Source organism: Pseudorasbora parva, chromosome 20, assembly GCF_024679245.1.
Source record: "Pseudorasbora parva isolate DD20220531a chromosome 20, ASM2467924v1, whole genome shotgun sequence".
Classification (NCBI taxonomy): Eukaryota; Metazoa; Chordata; class Actinopteri; order Cypriniformes; family Gobionidae; genus Pseudorasbora; species Pseudorasbora parva.
The window spans coordinates 9,135,250-9,160,588 of record NC_090191.1 but is presented as its reverse complement, the minus strand read 5'-3'; the positions used below and the strand labels follow the sequence as shown (position 1 = coordinate 9,160,588).

The 25,339-nt window shown below is 40.5% G+C and overlaps 1 protein-coding gene across 1 annotated transcript in view; it reads right to left on the bottom strand.

Annotated features, from left to right (window-relative positions):
* LOC137049054 (zinc finger protein 721-like) overlaps window positions 1–25,339 on the bottom strand; it is a 54,144-nt gene that overhangs the window by 9,923 nt on the left and 18,882 nt on the right. The window contains exons 3-6 of the mRNA XM_067427446.1: window positions 17,426–19,328; window positions 11,745–11,872; window positions 7,840–7,905; window positions 3,568–3,798 (exon numbers count right to left, since the gene is read on the bottom strand). Coding sequence (XP_067283547.1) covers window positions 3,568–3,798; window positions 7,840–7,905; window positions 11,745–11,872; window positions 17,426–19,328 — 2,328 coding nt within the window. The remainder of the gene's footprint in view (window positions 1–3,567; window positions 3,799–7,839; window positions 7,906–11,744; window positions 11,873–17,425; window positions 19,329–25,339) is intronic.

Sequence of the window (25,339 nt, the reverse complement as noted above, 5' to 3'; positions counted from 1 at the left end):
GAGCGCTCAGTGTTTTTTACTGGTTGCCAAGAGTTGAAGAATGTTCAACTTTGAGTAAAACGCAGCACTCATCACTGTCACTTTTCACCCAGCCTTCAAATCACAGTGGAGGGGGGGCGGGACAAACACAACACAGACCAACCGCCACATTCTGCGTGTCGTCATCAGATGACAAGCAATAATAATGGAACAAAATTATTTGAAAACAAATGCCAGAGCAAATACTTTACATTAAATCTGTAAAGTAAAAAATATATACAATTTTTATAGAATTAATACAGGAACAAACTATCTGTGAAATTAGAAAGCCCTCTAGGATTTTCCGTATAATAACAACAAGCAAGTCTCAACTGAGGAGAAAAAAACGCTGCTAGTCAAAATGCTCTCAAGCGCTCACAGCGAGGCGTTTTCAGCAGAGCACCTAGCGTTTTCTTTTCTGAAAACTATTATTTTCAGGTAATGATTTAACAGTTTCCCAAAATTTTGATGAACTGTTTAGGTTATGGTATGTTTGCATAAGAAAGTGCTCAGCTTTAGCTTTTCTGACTGCAACCGTACATGCATTAAGCAGCCGCCTAAAATGTATCTGAATTTAAATGTTTTCCTTGCTTTTGCCCATGCCAGGTTGCGCTAATGAAGCATTTTTGACAAAAGAGGAGAAAACCAGGCCCTTCCGACCCTTCACCCTTTAACTTTTGAGGGGAGCATGTTTATCAACTAAAGCAGAAAATCGGATCTACCTTAAAAAAAAGCTAGCAGAAAATAAAGTTTACCTCAATCTTAACTTTGCTGAATTTGAAAACTGATGAAACAAACATGTTAAACTAGGTAAATGATGTATGCTTAATTTCACAATAAATTATATTGCAAAAGAGTGTGATAAATACAGATGGGGCATTTTATTTCTATAATTGTGCATTTAATTTGCTTAATTTAGTTTATATCTCTTTCCTGTTCTTAGTTATTACGATGAAGAAAGGGAATGTGCTGATACTCCCAATGCACTTGTGAGCATATTTCACACTTTTATATATGAAGACTTCAGATTAGGGGTGTCAACAATAATCGATTCGGCGATGCGGGGCATGAACGATTCAGAATCGATTGAAATGGGTTAGTGATTTACTTCAGAAAGGAAGTACTAAACACAATCATATCTTAGTGTCACTGTCTCTTGATGATGGATGTGGTCAAGAAGCTGTCAGTGATCAAAATATTGATTTTGAAGACATTGAAAATGAGTTTGGAGAATATGCTGGAGATCGCGAATATGAGGCAGATGCTGAATCTACTGGTAAACGAGCTCTGACGAGGACATATGATGATGGTATTAAACATCTGCTCAAACTGAATCCTTCCAAGCTCCAAAAGGTAACGAAATAGGTTTTATTTTATTCTTCTGTAGCTGTTACTCTAAAATCAGGAGTTTTATTATCACGACAGGTAGAGGTCTATCCATGTTAAATATAGATCTGGGTCGCTAACGACCTGAATATGTAAGAATGCTTGGTGAAACAGTCATGCATTTAAGGGTTAATTGCATTTTATTTAATTTTATAACTTTTATGTCAAAGATACAGGAGATACATAGCAGCCAATACAATCTGTTGTTTAATATCTACTTGTATTGCCTCATGACTGATGAAAAATTTGCTTTGTGTGCAGTAGAATTTTGATGCATCACAATGCATCGTAGAATCGAATTGTTACCTGGTGAATCGTAATCGAATCGAATCGTGAAGGCAGTGCCAATGCACACCCCTACTTCAGATGCAAACGCCTCTAAATAAGTCTGAAGTTTGTCTTTATCGGGTTAGTTCACCCAAAAATTAAAATAAGATGTTTATCTGCTTACCCCAGGGATGCAAATGCATGTATGGTCAAAAAAGAGAGAGGCAAACATATTGTAATGTTATGTGCAGCTTTTAAAGGGCCAGCAAATATCTGATAGATAAAAGAGAACAAGATAGGCTTCTTATAATTGTTCAGTGCACAAAACCATATGAAACACTTCAAATCAGAGCGACAGTAAGTGCTTATGCACATCCAGGGTGCAGAATGATGTGTTAAAAACAACACAGAGTCAGAGCTGCGATCATTCGATCGATCTGCGCAGACACAACTGAGGATCACCTTGACCTCACTAGACGGAAGTTACAGCCAATAGTTGATGAGACTTGTCAGGATATGAAGTAAAAAAATAAATACTGTTCGGTTTCTCACAGAAACAGATCGGTTAGTGTCTTAACAAATCAATGTGTGTTTGCATGGTTTTTTTTGTTTTTTGTTTTGTTTTGCTCTCATAGACTTGTTACCTATTCACCCCATTATATGACTGGCACAAAGCAACGGTTGGAGTTAAAAATCTTCATTTGTGAGAATGAAACAAACACACCTACATGTTAGATACACTGGGGGTAAGCAGATAAACATCAAATTTTCAATTTTGGGTGAACTAACCTTTTAAAATAAGCGTTTTTGTCAGGGTTCCATGTATAGGTTTCTACAGCCCCTTTCACACTGCACGTCGGACCCGCAATATTCCCGGAACATTGCCGGGTCGCCTTCTGTGTGAAAGCAACCATATCCCGGGATTGATTACCGAATTCGACCCGGGTCGGGGACCTAGTAATATTGCGGGATTCGTCCCGGGTCGAGCGCTGTGTGAACAAAAGCCGAAACTAATGCCGCAACGTGTGTAGTTATCGTGCGACTCCTAGAGCTTGTTTTTTCAATAAAACAACCCTGCAGTGCCAGAAGAGGTAGTCTGTGTTTTAAACGCAGAGAGTGTTCGTATACAAAATAAACTAAAATTAAACGAGCAGAAATGTGCACAAACTGGACACAAGACGAGACCACAGAGCTCCTTACTATCTGCGCCGAAGCCGAGATCGCTCGCCATTATACGTCACATCCGGATGTCACGTGTCAACTCGACCCGGGACCGTTAAGCGTTGTGTGTGAAAGTGCACATATTACGGTATTTCGCAGGCAGTGTGAAATGACCAAATCTAGCGGCCCGGGAACAAATGCCGGGTAGCATTATCCGTGTATTTGCCGGAATCGCAGTGTGAAAGGGGCTTACCTAAGTACCAGTATTTTTAAATGGGCTGAGGCTGGGATTTAGTGGGTTTGAAGTGAAAGTATTTTATTAACTTATACTATATGCTGAGAGCATCTCATTTTTGACCAAAGTGGCTTTTAGAGGCTTTTGCATCTTAACTCTTCATATATCTTTACAAAAAAAAAGTAGATATTGGGTTATATTCCTCAATATTTTTTTTTTCAGGTCCCTTTCCGTATTATTTTTCCTAATTTAATGTGTGACGTCGTAATAGTGAGTATTTGTCTGGTCATGTGATCTCTACATATCTGTCCACATGAGGCAGCCTACTCCATGTAAGATAAAAACGCTTTAATTAGGACACTCCTCAGAAATATTACTAATTTCTGTAGAGATGGTATAAATTAATAATGGTTTGGTGTTAAGAAGGTTTTGGGATATCCAGCCCTGGACATTTGAACAAGGATCAAATGAATAAGTTCAGCTTTGAGAATAAAACCAACCTGTCTGTTCCTCAGTTTCTTCATGTTTCACTCCCAATGCGTCTTCAACACTCATGTCTTCACTCTCCTCTTTAATAAACGTCAGCTTTGTTTGTTCCTCAGTTTCTTCATGTTTCACTCTCAATGTGTCTTCAATCTTTATGTCTTCACTTTCCTCTTTATTAAACGCCATCTTTATAAGTGTCACGTAGATCTCAGTCTCTTCACCAGGAGTTTTTCTGAGTGTTTGTCCTGTTTAAAATAAGAATAATTAACAGAAATAGAAACACATCCAAACTAAATCTCTGAGGCTCTTACTCAGCTCTATTTAAGTAGTTCAGTCACTGGTAACAGACAAAAACGTTCATAAAACTGCCCATAAAAACACTCTACATACTACAAATTAATTAAAATAGCACATATTATATGGTATGTCTTGTATTTAGACACTTCATGCTTTACGTTTATGATTTGTAGGCTAGATTAAATAAAATACATTTCCATGAAAACATTAATAGTTGCAGTTCTCATTGCATTTACACTGTTTGACCAGCAGGAGTCATCAGTGTATGAGGTGAATCAAGTGAGTCAAAAATCATTCTGTGTAGCGATTGATTCAGTTGACTAATTACAAGGGGGGCCGCTTCTGCCTAATTTCGTGCTGCCTCCAGTAAGTTACTTTGACAAAACTCAAATGCTTGGATTAGGACTGACGTGACAATTAAATAATCAGAGATATCAATGGCACATGATCCTTCAGTAATAATGATTTGCTGCTACAAAGTCCTCTAAAGCTAGCCTGGTCTTACCAGACTCTCGTACATTTCTGCCACTCTCCATTGACAACCGTTTACTTCCACGAAGGAGGGCACTCTGTTGAAGTTTAAAACTATTGGATCTGCGATAACCAATTGCTAACGTTTGGTCGTGATGTATGTCATGCGCCCTTCGCCTGTTTCACACATGGAAATCCGTCAAAATAAATAAGGCTACCTCCGTGATAAAACCTAAAACTCATGCATTCGGATTGTGATTTATTAACGCCACGGGGACAGGAGAGTTTTGTGATCGGGAACGCGCTTGCTCACGTGGTCCGTAACATGATTGTATGCTGTAAATAAAATGTCATGCTTGGTATGATAATAAATGCTGCTATAAATAACTGACCAATTCAAATGTTTAAGTGCTTTTATTTTAATTTGTTTGAGCAGTGATGAAATATATTGCTCTTGTAAATACTTGCCAGCATTTTAAAGAAATATAAGTTTAGAAATGCATCCAAATAACAGCAAAGCGCAACCGTGTGGTGCTCTGCAATGGTCAAAAATGATTATAAACAGTGAATTTTGAAGTGATATATTCTCGAAAACAAGGAATTACATCACCACACAACCTTGGCGTTTGTCAAAAGCAGTTGGTAACTGCCAGGGATTTTTACACGGGGGGTGGGAGACAGATGGCTTTACAGATGGCTTTAACGGAGTGAATGGTTTTGGTCGCATCTTTCCTCGCCGCCATTACTGAACTACAACTCAAACTACGGCACAACATCAACGTCATCGTTCTCAGCCACTCCCTCTGTTCACTGATTGGACCGACAAAAATTTGTTCTGCGAAAACCTAAGAATACACAGCAGTCCCAGACGTAGTACTGAAGGAAAATGAAAATTGAGCGGAAGTACGTAGGAGGGCAGAGCCAGGCTAATCTAAAGCATCCCATAGCCTAATGTAAGAGACAGACTTTAAAAAATTAAATTAAAGTTGACAGAAACTCTTCAGCTGTCAATCAATCACCACAAACAGTGCATCACATTCCTTACCAATCTCTTTTTTTTATTATTACAGTCTATGGTTACGTGTCAGTGCAGTAAAACTCTCCAATTTGATATATTGCATTAAAATACTTGATCTGTAGTTAAAGAGCTGTGGATTTGCATAAAATGACGATCTTGCTGGAGTTTATAGTGGTTTTTAAACAATGTTGTGCTCACTAGTACCGGGTGTCTGTTAGACCACACAACACATGGACTATGAATTGGCATCAGACACAGACTATCTGGAATTCAAAAATGTGAAGAAACAAATTATCAGTAAACTGTAGGATAGATGTACACTAGGTGTGCGCTCAACATTTTGCTGCACGGTCTGACTCCTTGTTACTTTAAGCACATCATTATAAACATTCTGTATTTGCAATAAAAATACTACTAGAATTTCTAGCCTGTTAGATTTATAGACCTGGAATTTAACAGGGTGGAACATTTTAAGCTAAGTTACCCGTAGCTCTGAGTGATCAACATTTAGCTAGCTAACCTTCTACAGATAAACAGAACTTTTATAACTATGTCATATGTTTTTATATATTTATGACCGGACAAACATTCTTCATAACATAGCCTAACAGGGTGGAACTTTAAACGTACTTCAAAGCTGGGAAGGTGAATGTATATTAAACTGGGTATTTATGTAGTAGGAAAGAATGTGAAATTATTTTTGAATTCAGAGCCTTCTAGGCTGAGAAAAAACATTAAATGTATGTGTCTCTCAAGTGGATGAAAGACAACAACTCCCAGAATGCACTTGCTTCGCTCCCCTACGAGGCGACTGCCACGGCTACTGGTTTATCACTTGCCCACTGCGGCTCCACCAACACGATCATTTTGATTTTTTATAGTAATAGTAATTTTGTTCAGTTAAAGAATAGACACTAATGAACACATCTGTTCAATAAAGTGTGAATGAGCCAAACGAAAGTCATGGCACAAACGCAGCAGGAGTCAGATTACATTCATCACTAGAGCGGAGGTAATCGCGGCCGCTGCACGTACGGCATGTGTTCAATCTGGCGCATTTTCAGATCATTCCTATGGAAGGTAAGAACAGTTGAAACACTCATTTTGCTCCGCACTGCTCCCTTATGAATGCCTGAGCCGAGCGCATTTACATTCTGCGAGTAAGATCCCACCCCTTTGTTAAAATGCAGAAATAGCTCCTTCTACTGGCTTGCCTCTAGTCTTCAGGCTCTGGCCAAAAATTCCTCCAATGACGCAAAATTACCATATTTGCATCATCTGAGGGTTTTTTTTTCCAGAAATAAAATGCATAAATCTCTAGTCTTAGGGGTATATGAGGGGGAAATACGATAATTTGAATATACTTCCGGGTTTCTACAGATAAATGCTTAATGGTAAATCGCTGAAGTAACCCTTTAAGAGTGGGAAAAGCAGGATAACATTTTCAGAACAAACAAAAAAAGGTAGTGTTCAAGACTTGTGAGGGATCTTATTTCCATTACAGTTGTCTTTTTTTGAAGTTGAGAAAGTACTTACTAACAGGGTGGAAGATGAATTCAGAGACACAGTGAATTAAGAAAATTGTACAAATATATATATATATATATATATATATATATATTTTTTTTTTTAAGCTGTGTATTATATGTATGACTAAAAGCAGTTTAGCCTATTTTCTTTAACAATCTCAAAACATTTTGAGCTCATCATTATTTCATTGCTTATAGTTCTTGGAAGTTGCACAAGGACATATGATTTAAATAAAAAAGCTGTGTAAATACAAACATTTATTTTTAATGTCTATTATATTGGTTTCAGATATAGTGATGAAGACATAATTATGTAATTTGTCTTCTAAAGACATAAGTCAATGTAATAATTATGATTATGTATTTTCATTCATTTATTGTTTTCTCTATAATGAAGAAGTGTACTTAGTGGATTCTGGATTGTGTTTAACAATTCGTTACACAAACACAGACGGATTTTCTATAGTAATGCAGAAATATATTAAATTATACATTTAAACCATTTTCTTTGGCCAGACTGTTTACTTGAATATATACTTAAACATGTAAAGGTGTTAGCAGTAAAATTACACGCAAAAGGAACTAACAAAGGATTAAATTAATTACATTTATTTTAATAAACAAAGCACAGAAAATGGCCGCGGGTTGACTACGTTAGCGAAAGCAGGATTTTACCACCTCAAACTAATTTTAAGCCAGGAAAATCATTGTGTTGAGTTTCAAAAGCTCAGTTTCTCTTATCTCTACTCGCCAGTGACCGATTTCATGTTTATGATGGGCTGATTCACGATATATGGAGATAAATGAGACGCATCTTTTCTGTTACTCGTGTATGGATTAGGCTTTACTCACACAAAATAAGGTTCATTCATGTTATAACAAATTATAATGTTACGATAAATTGTTAAAACGATAACACTGCCTGGACAGTTTGCATTGATTTTAACACTTTAAAAGCTTAAAACACAAACCTTTCTTCAGCAGAATTGCAACCAGATCGCAACAGATGCACGAGCGCGGCGCAGCCTTATGACGTCACCACACTAATCCAAAATAACAGTCCTGCTCAAGTCATAGATGTGTATAGATATTCACATACAAACAATGAAACATATATCAGTTAAAATCTTTGTTAAAATACATATTTAAACACGTGTTGGTTACTGATGAACTAAAATGAATTACCAAAGAAAGAGATTGAACAACAGCTAATATGTGCAATTCTGTTCTGTGTGCAGAAACCATTTACAGGGTTGGGAATTTTTTCAATGACAGACCCATTTTTGTTTCTTGCAATTTTTCTAAAGAGCAAAAATAATAAACACTTATCAGTATAATTAAACCTTTTTAGGGCCACAGACTTGAAGGTGAATTCTGAAATCCACTGCCGCTTAAATATACTTGTATATATCCTAATGACATTTATGATCAAAGCCTTAATATTTATCCTCCTATATTATTGTAATTATTATATATTAATGATTCTTTCCAGTTGTGATATTACTTAATAAATAGAACCACTGAATGTTTCTTCATATATGTTTTCTAAAGTTTCTATTTGGTCTCTGAGTGGTGACTGAGGGTCTGGCCTAGGTAGGGTTGGGAGGGACACCCATTCACGTTAACCTTCCCCCTCCAAAAAATAAAAAATAACACAAAATTGCATCAAGAACTTATAGTACACAAATTAAAAAATATGTCATGAACGGATTATTTCAAACAATGATAACTTGACAGCTCAACAATAAACCATAAGAAAACATGAGAACAAGAATGTGAACTTACAACAAAACACATTTTATATTATTTAACATTTGATTATTTCATTTATTTCTAAAGAACTCTTCAGTAGCGTTTTTGGTGCACTTTAAAGGGATAGTTCACCCAAAAATTTAAATCTCACGATGTTCCAAACCCATATGAGTTTCTTTGTTCTGCCGAACACAAAAGATGGTGTTTTTAAGCAAGTTTGTACACAGGCTTCTTTGGGGGAACCATTGACTTCAATAGTAGGAAAGTATCTTCCTGTGTTCAACATAATAAAAATACATACATGTGCTGTTCACATAATTAGAATATCATAAAGTTGCTTTATTTCACAAATTTCCTTCCAAAAATGTAAACTTGTATATTATATTATATTCATTCATTACACACAGACTGATATATTTCAAATGTTTATTTCTTTTAATTTCGATGATTATAACTGACAACTAAGGAAAAACCCAAATTCATTGTCTCAGAAAATTAAAATATTACTTAAAGGTGCACTATATGTAGTATTTTTGCAGTAAATTATCCAAAAACCAGTAGGCCAGTGTTATATATTTTGTTCAGTTGAGTTCAATATCCCAAATGTTTACAACTATTTGTAAATTGTGAGAAAATTGCTATTTTAATCAAGGATCCAGAACGTCTGAGGGAGTCGCCTGTCAATTGCGCCATAGCTGCTTTACCTTCGGTTTCCAGTTTTATTTGGCAGAAACTATTTACTCTTAGCAGTGTGCAACAAGTGTCACAGCAGCCGCTGAGAGAATGCACAGATTAACATTTTAAACACACTTAAATGTTTCTAATATGATAAACAGAGCTGTGTTACCTCATACTCATGACCAGAAAAGGCGCAGACGACTGTGTCCCGTCGTAATAAAAGTTCTGGTGCTTGCAAGCCATGTGTTTGCTCAACAATCGCTCCAACGGTTTTGCTCAGCTCCACAACACTCTGTCCTGCTCTGCTTCATTCTACAGTGATGTTTAGTAACCACATCCATGAACATTTCTGCCAGAGTCTTATCCCGATTCTTTTCCACTGGCGGTGAGGAAAGACCACGTCCCAAGAATCTGCACTTAAACTTGCCGTCATCAAACTATGCCTTTGTTTTGAATAGGTGCCTCTAGCGAACGAAATAATTCCATTGTGGAGCTTTAAGTCCAATATAAAGAAAGGATTTTTAGAAATCTTGGCCAACTGAAAAGTATAAACATGAAAAGTATGAGCATGTACAGCACTTTAAAGTTGGGGCTCCTTTTGCTTGCAATGGTGTGGCATGGAGTCGATCAGTCTGTAGCTTAAAGGGTCATGAAACCCCCCTGTTGCAGCAGTGTTTTTTTAGACCTTCGATTTGAAAAGGCTTGTTAAAAGGGGAGTGGTCGACTGTGAAAAGGTGGGATGGGTATTGTGTGGAAAACGGGAATGGTATGCATAAATAGTGGAGTGTCATTATGTGCATTAAGATACCAACAGCAGCAGTTACAGTGATTCTGAGACATGTTCTTGGTTCCCTTTGGCATTGTTTACAACAGTGAGATTAAATGAGGGATGAGTACAGAGAATGAGAGAGCTCTGAGACATTAAGTAGCTTGCAGCAGAGATCGCAAGTTTTTCAGCTCTTCAAATCAGCATTCAGTGAGAAATGAAAATAAATGTTATTCTGTATGACAAAATATTTTGCAAATGTGATAATTAAACTATATTTGTCCAAATATGCACGCTGTTTGGCAAGATGAACAACGCGCCTACATAGAGCATGAACCACTCACGAACATGCTTGCAATGCGATAGAGGTGTAATGCTGCCTTCAGGTGCTCTCGGATTTATCGTAAATACGAGTTTCCTAGGTAAAAATTGCACATGAACGCTCTCACATTTTGAAACTTGAATGCAATGATTTCGTAATCACGACTTCAGAAGTCGGAATGATACAATTTTTGATGGCACGTGAAGGCAAAATAATTCTAGATCGGTAAAAGCGAAGGGGTTTGAGGTTTCATAGTCTTGACTGTGCATCTGAAGCACAGAGCGACGCGCTTGGTTGCCATGACGATCTGCGCTGTCTATCACTCGGCAGCTAAATCCATATTTGTCCAAATATGCAGCACGCTGTTTCACTAAGAGCCCGAACACATGCGGTTTAGTGCATGTCTATGACCACAAATAAAACAAAAAGGTGGCTTTTGATTCTTGTTATTTCATCAAAAATATTGTTCATTAGCCTATAGATCGGTTAATTTGCACTCCTGACATAAATAAGATGGTCAACGCTTGCAGGTTCGGCGTGCGATTCCTCAGGTTAATTTTACTTTACCGAGCCTTTGTAGCAAAGGCTTCCACAGACAGCGCCCGGTTACAGCTCGCTCGGCGCCCACGTTACTTTGTATCAGCACAACGCCTCACTTTCCACCTTGACTTTTCGTACGCTGCTTTCAAAACTTCCCTAACATACAATAATGATGGAAGATGATGAGCCTGACAGAAGTGACTGTCTCATGTATATTAACTAAATTATCTTGTTTGCATACTACAGCACAGGGATTGGACTGAATGAGCTTTATGTCATGAATATATATCGAGAATCGCTCGGAGCGGTTGACGTCAGCATGTCCCCACCAGCCCATACATGGGCCGAAAAGCCTGCGCTGACGTCGCTAAACCAGGCCATCCAATTGGCTGAGGACCAGATAGTGGCGTGCTGCGGGGTCGGTGAGCCCTTGCCAGCGGCATCTCTCTCTCTCTCTTCCCCTGTCTCTACCCCGTCCCTCTCTAAACCTGTCCCCCTTCCTAGGTCCCGAGGTGGGCTGTTGCCCCGGCCAGCGCCACGCTGGAGGACGGGGGCGTAGCCGAGACTCAGTGGCGTAGCACCAAATTTTGGGCCCTGGGTACAAACCATCTTCCTGGGCCCCCGTACCATGTATGTGTATGTATAGAAAACGGACTTCTCTGCCTTGGGCCCTGGTTACTCAGTACCCTTTATCCCCCCAGTCCCACGCCCCTGTCGAGACTCCAGCCGCTCCCAGACCAGTGCCTAGGGGAGGGGGCGGGACCACCTTTCCGCTTCCTCACTCCAGCCTCTCTCTCCACGCCAATTCTCTGACCTACTTCCAGCCACTAGGGCGGCGGGGAAGTCTGGGCCGGCTTGTTGGCGCTGCGGGGACCCAGGACACTTCATTGACCGGTGTCCCGTGATGGAGGTGGGACGCTGATCCGGGTCCCCGATGCGCCTGTACCTGTACCAGATACCAGTGAGTATCAAGTGGGGTACGTATCAGGCTTTGGTGGATTCAGGTTGCAACCAGTCCTCGATACATCAAAGCCTGATCCACTCTAGGGCATTGGGTAATAGCCGCATGGTTAAGGTGAGGTGTGTGCACGGGGAAGTGGGGAACTATCCATTGGTGCCTGTGAATATTCAATTTCGAGGACAAACGCATAGTGTGGAGGTAGCAGTTAACCCGCACCTCCGGCATCCGATAATTTTGGGAACGAATTGGCCTGCATTTAATAAATGATTGGAACACTTGTGTATGGATGCCTCTTGGGGGAATTGGGGAGGAGGGAAGGTGACGGCGGTGCAGGTGGGGGAGGTGGATTTGGGACCTCCGGGAAATGTTCTGGGGGAACAGAGTGGTCTGAGTGGTCCCATTCTCTCGGACCATGATGACTTCCCCCTGGAGCAGTCCCAGGATGAGACGCTCAAAAACGGGTTTAATCAGGTCCGAGCCATCGACGGCCACCTCCTCCATCCAGACCGGCCGCTCACCTACCCCTATTTTTCAGTGATAAAAGACCGGTTGTATCGGGTGACCCATGACGCCCAATCAAAGCAAGATACAACCCAGTTGTTAGTACCAAAAATGTAAAAATGCTTATGTGAATCCAATGGCCGGGCATTTAGGGCAAACGGCAACACTAAACCATCTAATGTCCCGATTTTTTTGGCCAGGCATTCACGAGACTGTACGCAGGTGGTGTGCTTCGTGAATGTCAGTTGGTGAATCCACCGGCCACCCCAAAAGCACCGTTGTGCCCCTTTCCGCTGATGCAGGTCCCCTTCGCGCGAATTGGGATGGAACTCATCGGGCCATTAGAGCGGTCAGCACAGGGACATCGCTTTGCATTGGTCCTGGTGGACTATGCAACGCGATATCCTGAGGCAGTCCCACTCCGCACTATTTTGGCGAAAAGTGTAGCGAGCGTGCTGTTCTCGTTAATTACCCGGGTGGGAATTCCGAAAGAAATTCTCACCGATCAAGGCATGGCGTTTATGTCATGGACAATCCGCGAACTCTACGAATTGTTGGGCATTAAATCGATTCGCACCAGTGTCTATCACCCATAAACAGACGGGCTGGTGGAACACTTTAATCGCACGTTGAAAGCCATGATTCGTAAGTTTGTGCACGAGGACGCCAAAAATTGGGAAAAATGGCTAGAGCCCCTGTTATTCGCTGTCCGCGAGGTTCCCCAAGCCTCCACGGGGTTTTTCCCCTTCGAGCTGCTCTATGGGTGCCAGCCGTGGGGGGTGCTGGACGTCCTTAGAGAGGCTTGGGAGGACGGACCTTCCGCGAGCAGGAACGAAATTCAGTATGTCCTGGACCTGAGAGCAAAACTCCACACTTTGGGGCGGCTGTCACGTGAGAATTTGCTCCAGGCTCAGGACAGACAGAGGTGCTAGGCTCCGTCAATTTACACCAGGAGAGAAAGTGCTTGTATTACTCCCTACCTCGAGCTCTAAATTACTCGCGATGTGGCAAGGACCTTTCGTGGTCACACGGTGAGTGGGAGATCTTGACTATGAGGTGATTCGGTCGGATAGGGACGGGGCACGTCAAATTAACCATCTCAACCTGTTAAAAAAGTGGGTGGAGGCGGAGGCAGTGATGCTAGCGACGGTGGTGAGTGGGGAGGAGGATCTCGGGCCAGAGGCGATCCTCTCGCCCTCGCAGCTCACTGACGTGAAACACTTACAAGCAGAGTTTGCGGACGTGTGCTCGTCCCTACCGGGTCGAACGGACCTCATTCAACACCACGTTGAGACCGAGCCGGGTGTGGTAGTTCGCAGCCGGCTATACCGTTTACCTGAGCACAAAAAAAGGTGGTGCAGGAGGAATTAGCAGCAATGATCGATATGGGAGTAATAGAAGAGTCCAACAGCGAGCCCGATAGTTTTAGTGCCTAAAACGGACAGCTCCGTACGGTTCTGCGTGGACTATCGTAAGGTGAATGCGGTGTCAAAATTTGATGCTTATCCAATGCCGAGGGTGGACGAATTGCTTGAACGGCTAGGGACCGCTCGTTTTTATTAGATGCTGGACTTAACCAAGGGATATTGGCAGATCCCCTTGTCTCCCATGTCCAAAGAGAAAACAGCTTTCACAACGCCGTTCAGTTTACACCAATTCGTCACCCTTCCGTTCGGCTTGTTTGGGGCCCCCGCGACCTTCCAGCGTCTGATGGACAGAATTCTCCGGCCGCATGCTGCGTACGCCGCCGCATATTTAGATGACATCATCATCTACAGTGCGGATTGGCAGCGGCATATGCAGCATTTGTGGGCTGTCCTGAAGTCGCTGAGAAGAGCGGGGCTCACGGCCAACCCGAAGAAGTGTGCAATTGGGCGGGTGGAAGTAAGATATTTGGGATTCCACTTGGGTCATGGACAGGTGCGTCCCCAAATTGATAAGACGGCGGCAGTTGCGACCTGTCCGAGACCCAAGACCAAGAAGGAGGTTAGACAGTTCCTGGGGCTAGCGGGATATTACAGAAGGTTTGTGCCTAACTATTCGGACCTCGCTAGCCCGCTGACTGATCTAACTAAAAAGGAGGTACCAGATACGGTTTAGTGGACGGAGCGGTGCCAGCAGGCTTTTACTCAGATAAAGGCTGCTCTGTGTGGTGGCTCGCTCTTGCAAGCTCCTAACTTTTCTCTCCCTTTTTCTCTACAGACTGACGCCTCGGACAGGGGGTTGGGCGCTGTCCTGTATGTGGTACTAGTCGAGCAGCCGGAGCCTGAGACGATATCTTGGAGAGTTTATGAGTTGTGAGAGTGTGCTGAAGAGATGGAGATTTACGCCCTTGTGCGTGTTTGTGTTTACCCGTTGTGTTTGAGAAATAAAGAGTTACTAGTCCCAGTCATACCGACCCCGCCTTCTTCCTTCCCAAAGAAAGTTAAGAGCCACGAACCTGACTACAATTACTATATTAGTAATTTGTCGCTAGAAATTATATCAGAAGTGAAAAATATTGGTAGAAAACAGACATTTACATACAAACTGACCAGCAAATGCAACTTTCTGACGCCATGTCATTGAATAGAAAGCACAGGATTGTGGGATACCAAAGGCAACGAAGGATACATGTATGCTGCCTTCAAAAATCAATTAGCTGAAGGTATCTCGAGACAGGAAGTGAAGCAAACATTAGATTCAGACGTTGCTTGATTTCATGCTGCCTTCAAATGTGTCCTCCGAAGGCAGCATTTTCCAGGTTTCAGACGTAGCCCTAGACTGAGAGACCATTTAAAGGCCTTTGTAGGTGTTTTGAGTTAATTAGGTGATTAGAGTGTGGCATCATGTGTCTTCAATATTGAACCTTTTCACAATATTCTAATTTTCTGAGATACTGAATTTGGAATTTTAGGACATCACTGGGCAGGATGTGAAAAAAAAATACATTAAAAATGTTTTATACAGATTTTTTTCCCATCCAAATAGAATTTTTTTAAAATACTGGGATGTATACAGTGTATCGCCATTCAACCAAAAATACAGATATGATTTTTGTTTTGTTATATTGCCTAGCCCTAGCCTAGAAATCTGGAGAAAAAATCCTCAGAATCTGGACGGCCCAATCACATCGTGTAGGATATAGAGTCGGCGGGCGGGGCCATAATGACGACGGCCGAGTTGCGTTTGCGTGCTTCTAGTAAACACAGAAACTGGCGAACGCCGGCGGTCTTTCGAATCAGCTTTGACCGCGACTCTGGAAGACTTGGAGTTAAGCTTTTCTCTGAGAAAAGAACAAAGAACGGCACTGAAGTCATTCTTAAAAAGGGAAGATGTGTTCGGAGTTTAGCTGACCGGATACACTGAATGTTTAATCTATCAACAAGGTCTGCTTTCTATCGCGTGCAGAGGGAGTTTGAAAGACAACCGTTTATCCCGCCCCTCGGATTGAGCCCTGTCTATGTTGAGTTTCCAGACCAAACATCTTGATGTGGGTCTGGCTTGTCAGGCTAGCCTAGCCCTATAACTCATTTAGATTTACCATTGTGAATGAAATGTGATATATAAACAAACTTGCCTTTCATATTTAACTGTACCGCTGTAGCCTACTAAAGTGCTGACTTTGTAATTTTGACTGAATGGTTAGCTTTATTTATAATTGGATAGCTTCCAATACCTTTTACTTATACTTTTATAACAACTATTATTGATTATTTAAACTGACATTAAACAAAAAGAGAGTTGTTTGTGTCATATTCATATATTGTAAATATTCATATATTGATACTGGTCGGTCACGTCAGTGCGGCGGCCCTTTAAAAGAGGAGCGGAAGCGCATCATTGAGAGAGGGAGAGAGCTAGAGACTGATCCGTGTAATTTTAGTCCTGTGCAGTGTTGTAAAACACAAGTTGTGAAATGGTGTTAGTGAATTACTATTGAGTGAGCCATTGGTGTTGTTCTTTCAATTTAAGTTACTCCCTCTCCTTTATCACTCCTTTTTGGTTACTTTAGTGGCATGTGTGGCACGGTTATATTAGTTGTTTGTCATTTATAAACCGTAGGGGCTAGGTGCCTTTTATTTTGTTAAATACATTTTTTCTCCTGTTTATGTTTAGTTAGGGAGATAGGTAAAACATTGTATTTTTCTTTGGTCCTATTTTTCGTTTGACAGGGAATTTAGTTTCTCCTGGTATAATTTAGTTGACTTTTTGTTTGTTATTTTGGCCTGGCCTAGCCCCGAAGTTATCCCTGATTTTTTATTTACTTTTCATTGTTGACCTGTGGCAAACTCATCCTTTTGTCCTCAAAAAAATTTAAAATCAGGAACCCGAGAACGTTCCTTTTAAACATACTCTGTTTTGGGACTGTTTCTTTTATGTTCACCCCTGCACCCCTAGACCGGGGGTCGTAACACATGCATTGAAGATAATCAATGTATGCTTTACCTGGACCACCTTTGTGTAGCTAATTATGTTTAAGATTCTTAAAATGGAAATGAAGAGGCAGAGTGGCGTTTTAAAACATTTTTTTTATTTTTTTATTGTTGTCTAAAATATACATACAGATAACCGCAAGTAGCCACAGTGAATCAAGAATGCTGTTCCATTTGCAGAATTACTGGACTGTGTCCTTTCGTCCCGAGAAGTTTGTTCTGCTGATTTGAACTTAGCAAGTCTAAACTACCTACATAACTCAAGCATTCAAAGATAAAACATAAACTATATAGCCAAAAGTTTTGGGATGCCTGCCTTTAAATGCACATGAACTTTAATGACATCCCCTTCTTAATCTGTAGGGTTAAATATGGAGTTGGTCCACCCTTTGCAGCTATAACAGCTTCAACTCTTCTGGGAAGGCTTTCTACAAGGTTAAGAAGTGTGCTTATGGTATTTTCTTTAATCATTCTTCTAGAAGCACATTTGTGAGGTTAGGCACTGATGTTGGAAGAGAAGGCCTGGCTCGCAGTCTCTGCTTTAATTTGTCCCAAAGGAGTTCTATCGGGTTAAGTTCCAGACTCTGTGCAGGCCAGTCAAATTCCTCCGCACCACACTCACTCAACTGTCTTTAGAGACCTTGCTTTGTGCACTGATGCAGTCATGTTGGAAGAAGAAGGGGTCATTATCTTTTGGCAGGTGTAAGCCTTCTCTCCAGTGTGCATTCTCATGTGTACTTTAATGTTTTCTATATGAGTGAATCTCTTTCCACAATATGGACAGATGTGAGGCTTCTCTCCAGTGTGAATTCGCATGTGCACCTCAAGGCTTCCTTTACGGGTGAAACTCTTTCCACACTGTTGGCAGGTGAAAGGCTTCTCTCCAGTATGAAGTCTCATGTGACCTTTAAGATGCCGTTTTTCAGTGAAGTTCTTTCCACACTGTGGGCAGATGTAAGGCTTCTCTCCAGTGTGAATTTTATTGTGATTCTCAAGGGTTGCTTTATGAGCGAAACTCTTTCCACACTGTTGGCAGGTGTAAGGCTTCTCTCCAGTGTGAACTCTCATGTGACTCTCAAGGGTTGATTTATGAGTGAAACTCTTTCCACAGTGTTGGCAGGTGTAAGGCTTCTCACCAGTGTGAACTCTCATGTGGGTTTTAAGATGTTCTTTTTGATTGAAACTCTTTCCACAGTGTTGGCATGTGTAAGGCTTCTCACCAGTGTGAAGTCTCATGTGACCTTTAAGATACCCTTTTTGAGTAAAGTTCTTTCCACACTGTGGGCAGGTGTAAGGCTTCTCTCCAGTGTGAATTTTATTGTGATTCTCAAGGGTTCCTCTATGAGAGAAACTCTTTCCACACTGTTGGCAGGTGTAAGGCTTTTCTCCAGTGTGAATTCTCATGTGTACCTCAAGGCATCCTTTATCAGTGAAACTCATTCCACACTGTTGGCAGGTGTAAGGCTTCTCTCCAGTGTGAAGTCTCATGTGGCATTTAAGAGTTTGTCTTCGAGTGAATCTCTTTCCACACTGTTGACAGGTGTAAGGCTTCTCTCCAGTGTGAACTCTCATGTGGTATTTAAGAGTTTCACTTCGAGTGAAACTCTTTCCACACTGTTGACAGGTGTAAGGGTTCTCTCCAGTGTGAACTCTCATGTGACTCTCAAGGGTTCCTTTATAAGTGAAACTCTTTCCACAGTGTTGGCAGGTGTAAGGCTTCTCACCAGTGTGAAGTCTCATGTGGGTTTTAAGATTTTGTTTTAGAGTGAAACTCTTTCCACACTGTTGGCAGGTGCAAGGCTTCTCTTCCATGTGAAGTCTCATGTGGATTTTAAGATTTATTTTTAAAGTGAAACTCTTTCCACACTGTTGACAGTTAAAAGGCTTCTCTCCCTTGTGAACTCTAATGTGGGCTTTAAGTTGATTTGCTCGAATGAAACTCTTTCCACATGGTTGGCAGGAGTAAGGCTTCTCTCCAGTGTGAATTCGTATGTGTTCCTCAAGGCTTCCTTTTTGAATGAAACTCCTTCCACACTGTGGACAGGTGTAAGGCTTCTCTCCCGTGTGAATGATCATGTGTTGATCAAGGTTTCCTTTAAGAGTGAAACTCTTTCCACACTGTTGGCAGGTGTAAGGCTTCTCTCCAGTGTGAATACTCAAGTGAGCTGCTAGGTTCCTCTTTTTTGTGAAACCCTTTCCACACTGTTGGCAGGTGAAAGGCTTCTCTCCCTTGTGAAGTCTCATGTGGGCTTTAAGTTGCACTGTTCGAATAAAACTCTTTCCACATTGTTGGCAGGTGTGAGGCTTCTCTCCATTGTGAATTTTCCTCTGGTCTTTAAGGTGTTGTTTTTCAATTAAACTCTTTCCAGGCTTTTGAGTGATTTTTTGTGAAAAAATCAGTCTGTTTTCAGTCTGTGAGCAACTGAAAGATTTTTCTCCAGCTATGAAATCATGATTTTCCCCATACAGATCTTTCCCTTCCATTTTATTTAGCTCTTGACTCTTCACTTTCAGTGTCTTTAGATCTAAAGAGACAAACAACAAGTGAACCCCAGTTTAATGACATCAAACAAAGACATTAAAACAGTTGAGGCATCAAACTTAAAAAATGTGTTACATCCTACACCCAGAAAGCTACTGAAGTGGTTTGGAATAAAGGGCATTGCGATTGTTCTGAAAAATATTGGGATTTGATTGTTTCTATTTAAAGGTGCCCTAGAATGAAAAATTGAATTAAACTTGCCATAGTTAAATATCGAGTTCAGTACATGGACATCACATACAGTGAGTCTTAAACACCACTGCCTCCTCCTTCATATGTAAATCTTGTTTGTGAAAAACACCATGGAAACAAAAGCGATTCTCAACATAACGCCAACTGTGACGTAATCGCTGGGATCATTAATACAGTGAGGAAAGTAAGTATTTGAACACCCTGCTATTTTGCAAGTTCTCCCACTTGGAAATCATGGAGGGGTCTAGAGGTGTCATCAAAGGTGCATGTCCACTGTGAGACAATCTAAAAAAAATAATCCAGATTTTTTTTGACAATTTATTTGTGTGCTACAGTTGCAAATAAGTATTTGAACACCTGAGAAAATAAATGTTAATATTTGGCACGGCAGCCTTTGTTTGCAATTACAGGTTAGTTTTGTTCTCCTTATCAATATCCTTTTTAATTTGTAATTATTTAATGATTTAAATAAATGATGAGGGTGTTTCATGCTAGCAGCTAAGCAAGCATTATAATGTGTGTTACAATGAGTGTTTTCTGTGGGACATGGTAAGTCCCTTTGGGGTGCACTTTGGGCTTTTTCACTTTTTCACCTATAAAATAAACAAAGAAGCAAAAAAGCATAATATGAGCACTTTAAAACATCGCAACTTTTAAGAAAAGTGGCAGCAACATCAAGCATTTTAATCCGCAACATTCACAAAAAAGGCCCTCGAAATCCTGGAGGGACTGTCTATTAGAGATCTATCTGTGCTTGGACACAGAGCTCTGTGAACAGCCAGCCTCTTTTGCAAAGACCTTTTGTGTCTTGCCCTCCTTGTGGAAGGTGTCAATGGTCATCTTTTGGACAACTGTCAAGTCAGCAGTCTTCCCCATGATTGTGTACCCTACAGAACTAGGCTGCATCTGAAAACCTAGGCAGCTGACTTGTTGCCTCGCTGCTTTATCAGACAATGGCTTGTAAGGCAGCGTTTTGTGCATGAAGGCATCTCACGAAACTGATTTCGGACAGACTTCTAAGGCAGTGTAACAGTTTAATAATCTACAGCAAAATAGAGCTAGCTTTGGTGAGAACTAAACACATTTAATTACTACATTAGTAATTTCTCGCTAGAAATGACATCAGAATTGGAAAATATTGGTAGAAAACAGACATTTACAAACAAACTGACCAGCAAATGCAACTTTCGGACGCCATCTTTTTTCCCCCAGCTCAACTGTCACTGAATGGAAAGCACAGGATTGTGGGATACCAAATGCAACAAAGGATACATGTATGCGGCCTTCAAAAAATCAATCAGATGAAGGTATCTCGAGACAGGAAGTGAAGCAAACATTAGATTCAGACGTTGCTTGATTTCATGCTGCCTTCAAATGTGTCCTCCGAAGGCAGCATTTTCCAGGTTTCAGACGTAGCCCTAGACTGAGAGACCATTTAAAGGCCTTTGTAGGTGTTTTGAGTTAATTAGGTGATTAGAGTGTGGCATCATGTGTCTTCAATATTGAACCTTTTCACAATATTCTAATTTTCTGAGATACTGAATTTGGAATTTTAGGACATCACTGGGCAGGATGTGAAAAAAAAATACATTAAAAATGTTTTATACAGATTTTTTTCCCATCCAAATAGAAAAACATTTAAAATACTGGGATGTATACAGTGTATTGCCATTCAACCAAAAAATAAAGATTTGATTTTTTTTGTTATATTGCCTAGCCCTATAACGCATGTAGATTTACCATTGTGAATGAAATGTGATATATAAACAAAATTGCCTTTCATATTTAACTTTACCGCTGTAGCCTACTAAAGTGCTGACTTTGTAATTTTGACTGAATGGTTTGCTTTATTTATAATTGGATAGCTTCTAAAACCTTTTACTTATACTTTTATAACGACTATTATTGATTATTTAAACTGACGTTAAATAAAAAGACAGTTGTTTGTGTCTTATTTCATTTTATTACAGTGAAGATAATCAGAGTAAATATTCATATATTGCCTGAACCACATATTAATAGGTTGAGTTTTATATTTAATTTTGTTTTAAATATACATGCATTGATAATCAATGTATGCTTTACCTGGACCACCTTTGTGTAGCTTTTTATTTTTAAGATTCTAAAAATGGAAATGAAGAGTCAGAGTGGCGTTTTAAAACACATTTTGTTTTATTGTTGTCTAAAATATACATACAGATAACCGCAAGTAGCCACAGTGAATCAAGAATGCTGTTCCATTTGCAGAATTACTGGACTGTGTCCTTCCGTCCCGAGGAGTTTGTTCTGCTGAATCGAACTTGGCAAGTCTAAACTACCGAAATAACTCAAGCATTCAAAGAAAAAATAAACTATATTGCCAAAAGTTTTGGGATGCCTGCCTTTAAATGCACATGAACTTTAATGACATCCCATTCTGAATCTGTAGGGTTTAATATGGAGTTGGTCCACCCTTTGCAGCTATAACAGCTTCAACTCTTCTGGGAAGGCTTTCTACAAGGTTAAGAAGTGTGCTTATGGGATTTTCTTTAATCATTCTTCTAGAAGCACATTTGTGAGGTTAGGCACTGATGTTGGAAGAGAAGGGCTGGCTCACAGTCTCTGCTTTAATTTGTCCCAATGGAGTTCTATCAGGTTAAGTTCCAGACTCTATGCAGGCCAGTCAAATTCCTCCACACCCAACTCACTCAACTATGTCTTTATAGACCTTGCTTTGTGCACTGGTGTAGTCATGTTGGAAGAGGAAGGGGTCATTATCTTTTGGCAGGTGTAAGGCTTCTTTCCAGTGTGCATTCTCATGTGTACTTTAATGTTTTCTATATGAGTGAATCTCTTTCCACACTATTGACAGATGTGAGGCTTCTCTCCAGTGTGAATTCGCATGTGCACCCCAAGGCTTCCTTTATGAGTGAAACTCTTTCCACACTGTTGGCAGGTGAAAGGCTTCTCTCCAGTATGAAGTCTCATGTGACCCTTAAGATGCCCTTTTTGAGTGAAGTTCCTTCCACACTGTGGGCAGGTGTAAGGCTTCTCTCCAGTGTGAATTTTATTGTGATTCTCAAGGGTTGCTTTATGAGCGAAACTCTTTCCACACTGTTGGCAGGTGTAAGGCTTCTCTCCAGTGTGAATTCTCATGTGTACCTCAAGGCATCCTTTATCAGTGAAACTCATTCCACACTGTTGGCAGGTGTAAGGCTTCTCTCCAGTGTGAACTCTCATGTGGCATTTAAGAGTTTCTCTTCGAGTAAATCTCTTTCCACACTGTTGACAGGTGTAAGGCTTCTCTCCAGTGTGAACTCTCATGTGACTCTCAAGGGTTCCTTTATGAGTGAAACTCTTTCCACAGTGCTGGCAGGTGTAAGGCTTCTCACCAGTGTGAAGTCTCATGTGGGTTTTAAGATTTTCTTTTTGAGTGAAACTCTTTCCACACTGTTGGCAGGTGCAAGGCTTCTCTTCCATGTGAAGTCTCATGTGGATTTTAAGATTCATTTTTAAAGTGAAACTCTTTCCGCACTGTTGGCAGTTAAAAGGCTTCTCTCCCTTGTGAACTCTCATGTGGGCTTTAAGATGCGTTGCTTGAATGAAACTCTTTTCACACTGTTGGCAGGAGTAAGGCTTCTCTCCAGTGTGAATTCGTATGTGTTCCTCAAGGCTTCCTTTTCGAATGAAACTCCTTCCACATTGTGGACAGGTGTAAGGCTTCTCTCCCGTGTGAATGATCATGTGTTGATCAAGGTTTCCTTTAAGAGTGAAACTCTTTCCACACTGTTGGCAGGTGTAAGGCTTCTCTCCAGTGTGAATACTCAAGTGAGCTGCGAGGTTTCTCATTTTAGTGAAACTCTTTCCACACTGTTGGCAGGTGAAAGGCTTCTCTCCCTTGTGAAGTCTCATGTGGGCTTTAAGTTGCACTGTTCGAATGAAACTCTTTCCACATTGTTGGCAGGTGTGAGGCTTCTCTCCATTGTGAATTTTCCTCTGGCCTTTAAGGTGTTGTTTTTCAATTAAACTCTTCCCAGGCTTTTGAGTGCTTTTTTGTGAAAAAATCAGTCTGTTTTCAGTCTGTGAGCAGCTAAAAGATTTTTCTCCAGCTATAAAATCATGATTTTCCCCATACAGATCTTTCTCTTCCATTTTATTTAGCTCTTGACTCTTCACTTTCAGTGTCTTTAGATCTAAAGAGACAAACAACAAGTGAACCCCAGTTTAATGACATCAAACAAAGACATTAAAACAGTTGAGGCATCAAACTTAAAATGTGTTACATCCTACACCCAGAAAGCTACTGAAGTGGTTTGAAATAAAGGGCATTGTGATTTTTCTGAAAAATATTGGGATTTGTTTTGTTTTTTTTCTATTTAAAGGTGCCCTAGAATTAAAAATTGAATTAAACTTGCCATAGTCAAATAACGAGTTCAGTACATGGACATCACATACAGTGAGTCTTAAACACCACTGCCTCCTCCTTCATATGCAACTCTTGTTTGTGAAAAACACTGTGGAAACAAAAGCGATTCTCAACATAACGCCAACTGTGACGCAATCGCTGGGATCATTAATACAGTGAGGAAAGTAAGTATTCGAACACCCTGCTATTTTGCAAGTTTTTCCACTTGGAAATCATGGAGGGGTCTGGAGATGTTATCATAGGTGCATGTCCACTGTGAGACATAATCTAAAAAAAGTCATATTTTTGACTATTTATTTGTATGCTACAGTTGCAAATAAGTATTTGAACACCTGAGAAAATCAATGTTAATATTTGGCACGGTAGCCTTTGTTTGCAATTACAGAGGTCAAACGTTTCCTGTAGTTTTTCACCAGGTTTTCACACACTGCAGGAGGGATTTTGGCCCACTCCTCCACACATATCTTCTCTAGATCAGTCAGGTTTCTGGCCTGTCACTGAGAAACACGGAGTTTGAGTTCCCTCCAAAGATTTTCTTTTGGGTTTATGTCTGGAGACTGGCTAGGGCACGCCAGAACCTTGATATGCTTCTTACAGAGCCACTCCTTGCTTATCCTGGCTGTGTGATTCGGGTCATTGTCATGTTGGAAGACCCAGCCTCGATCTATCTTCAATGCTCTTACTGAGGGAAGGAGGTTGTTCCCCAAAATCTTGCAATAGACGGTTGATCAGACCAAAACCTCAGAAAATTACTATGTCAGATTTCGAAGCAATTGACGGTAAAATTTTAGAAGAAACAGTACAGCATCTTAAAACATTAACCTGTGCCCTTGACACACTCCCCACTTCTTTTTTCAAAAGTGTGTTTAACTGTTTAGAAGCAGATCTCCTTGAAGTGGGTAAACTCATCACTTCTCTATGGGATTTTTCCAGACCCTGGATAACTCCATATTGAGCAAACAAGTGTGGTCCAACCTAGCTATCGGTATCTGTAAAATCCACTATCGGTCGACCTCTATTTTAGAATAGTCTTTTTGGCAGCAGTGCTTGCTGCCAATATGGTCCTGTTTTAGTGAGCGTTTAGTTGGAGAGCGGAATCGTCTAAAAGCAGAAATATCACAGGGTCCTGAGGTATATTAACGTGTAGAATGTCAGAAAGAATCGTACAAACAAAAGTCCAGAAAGCAACCACTGTTGGGCATTCCCAAAACGTGCAAATAAGAACCTCCTGTAGATGTATTACATAAATGACAGTATGGATTAGATCTAAAATGTATCTTATATAATATCCTAGGAGTGATATAAGCTCTGTTAATGCATTTGTAATGAATCATTTGGTGTGCCAGGTTCTTAGAAGCTGTGAAATATCTGGCCCATACCACAGCCCAATCAGGTTT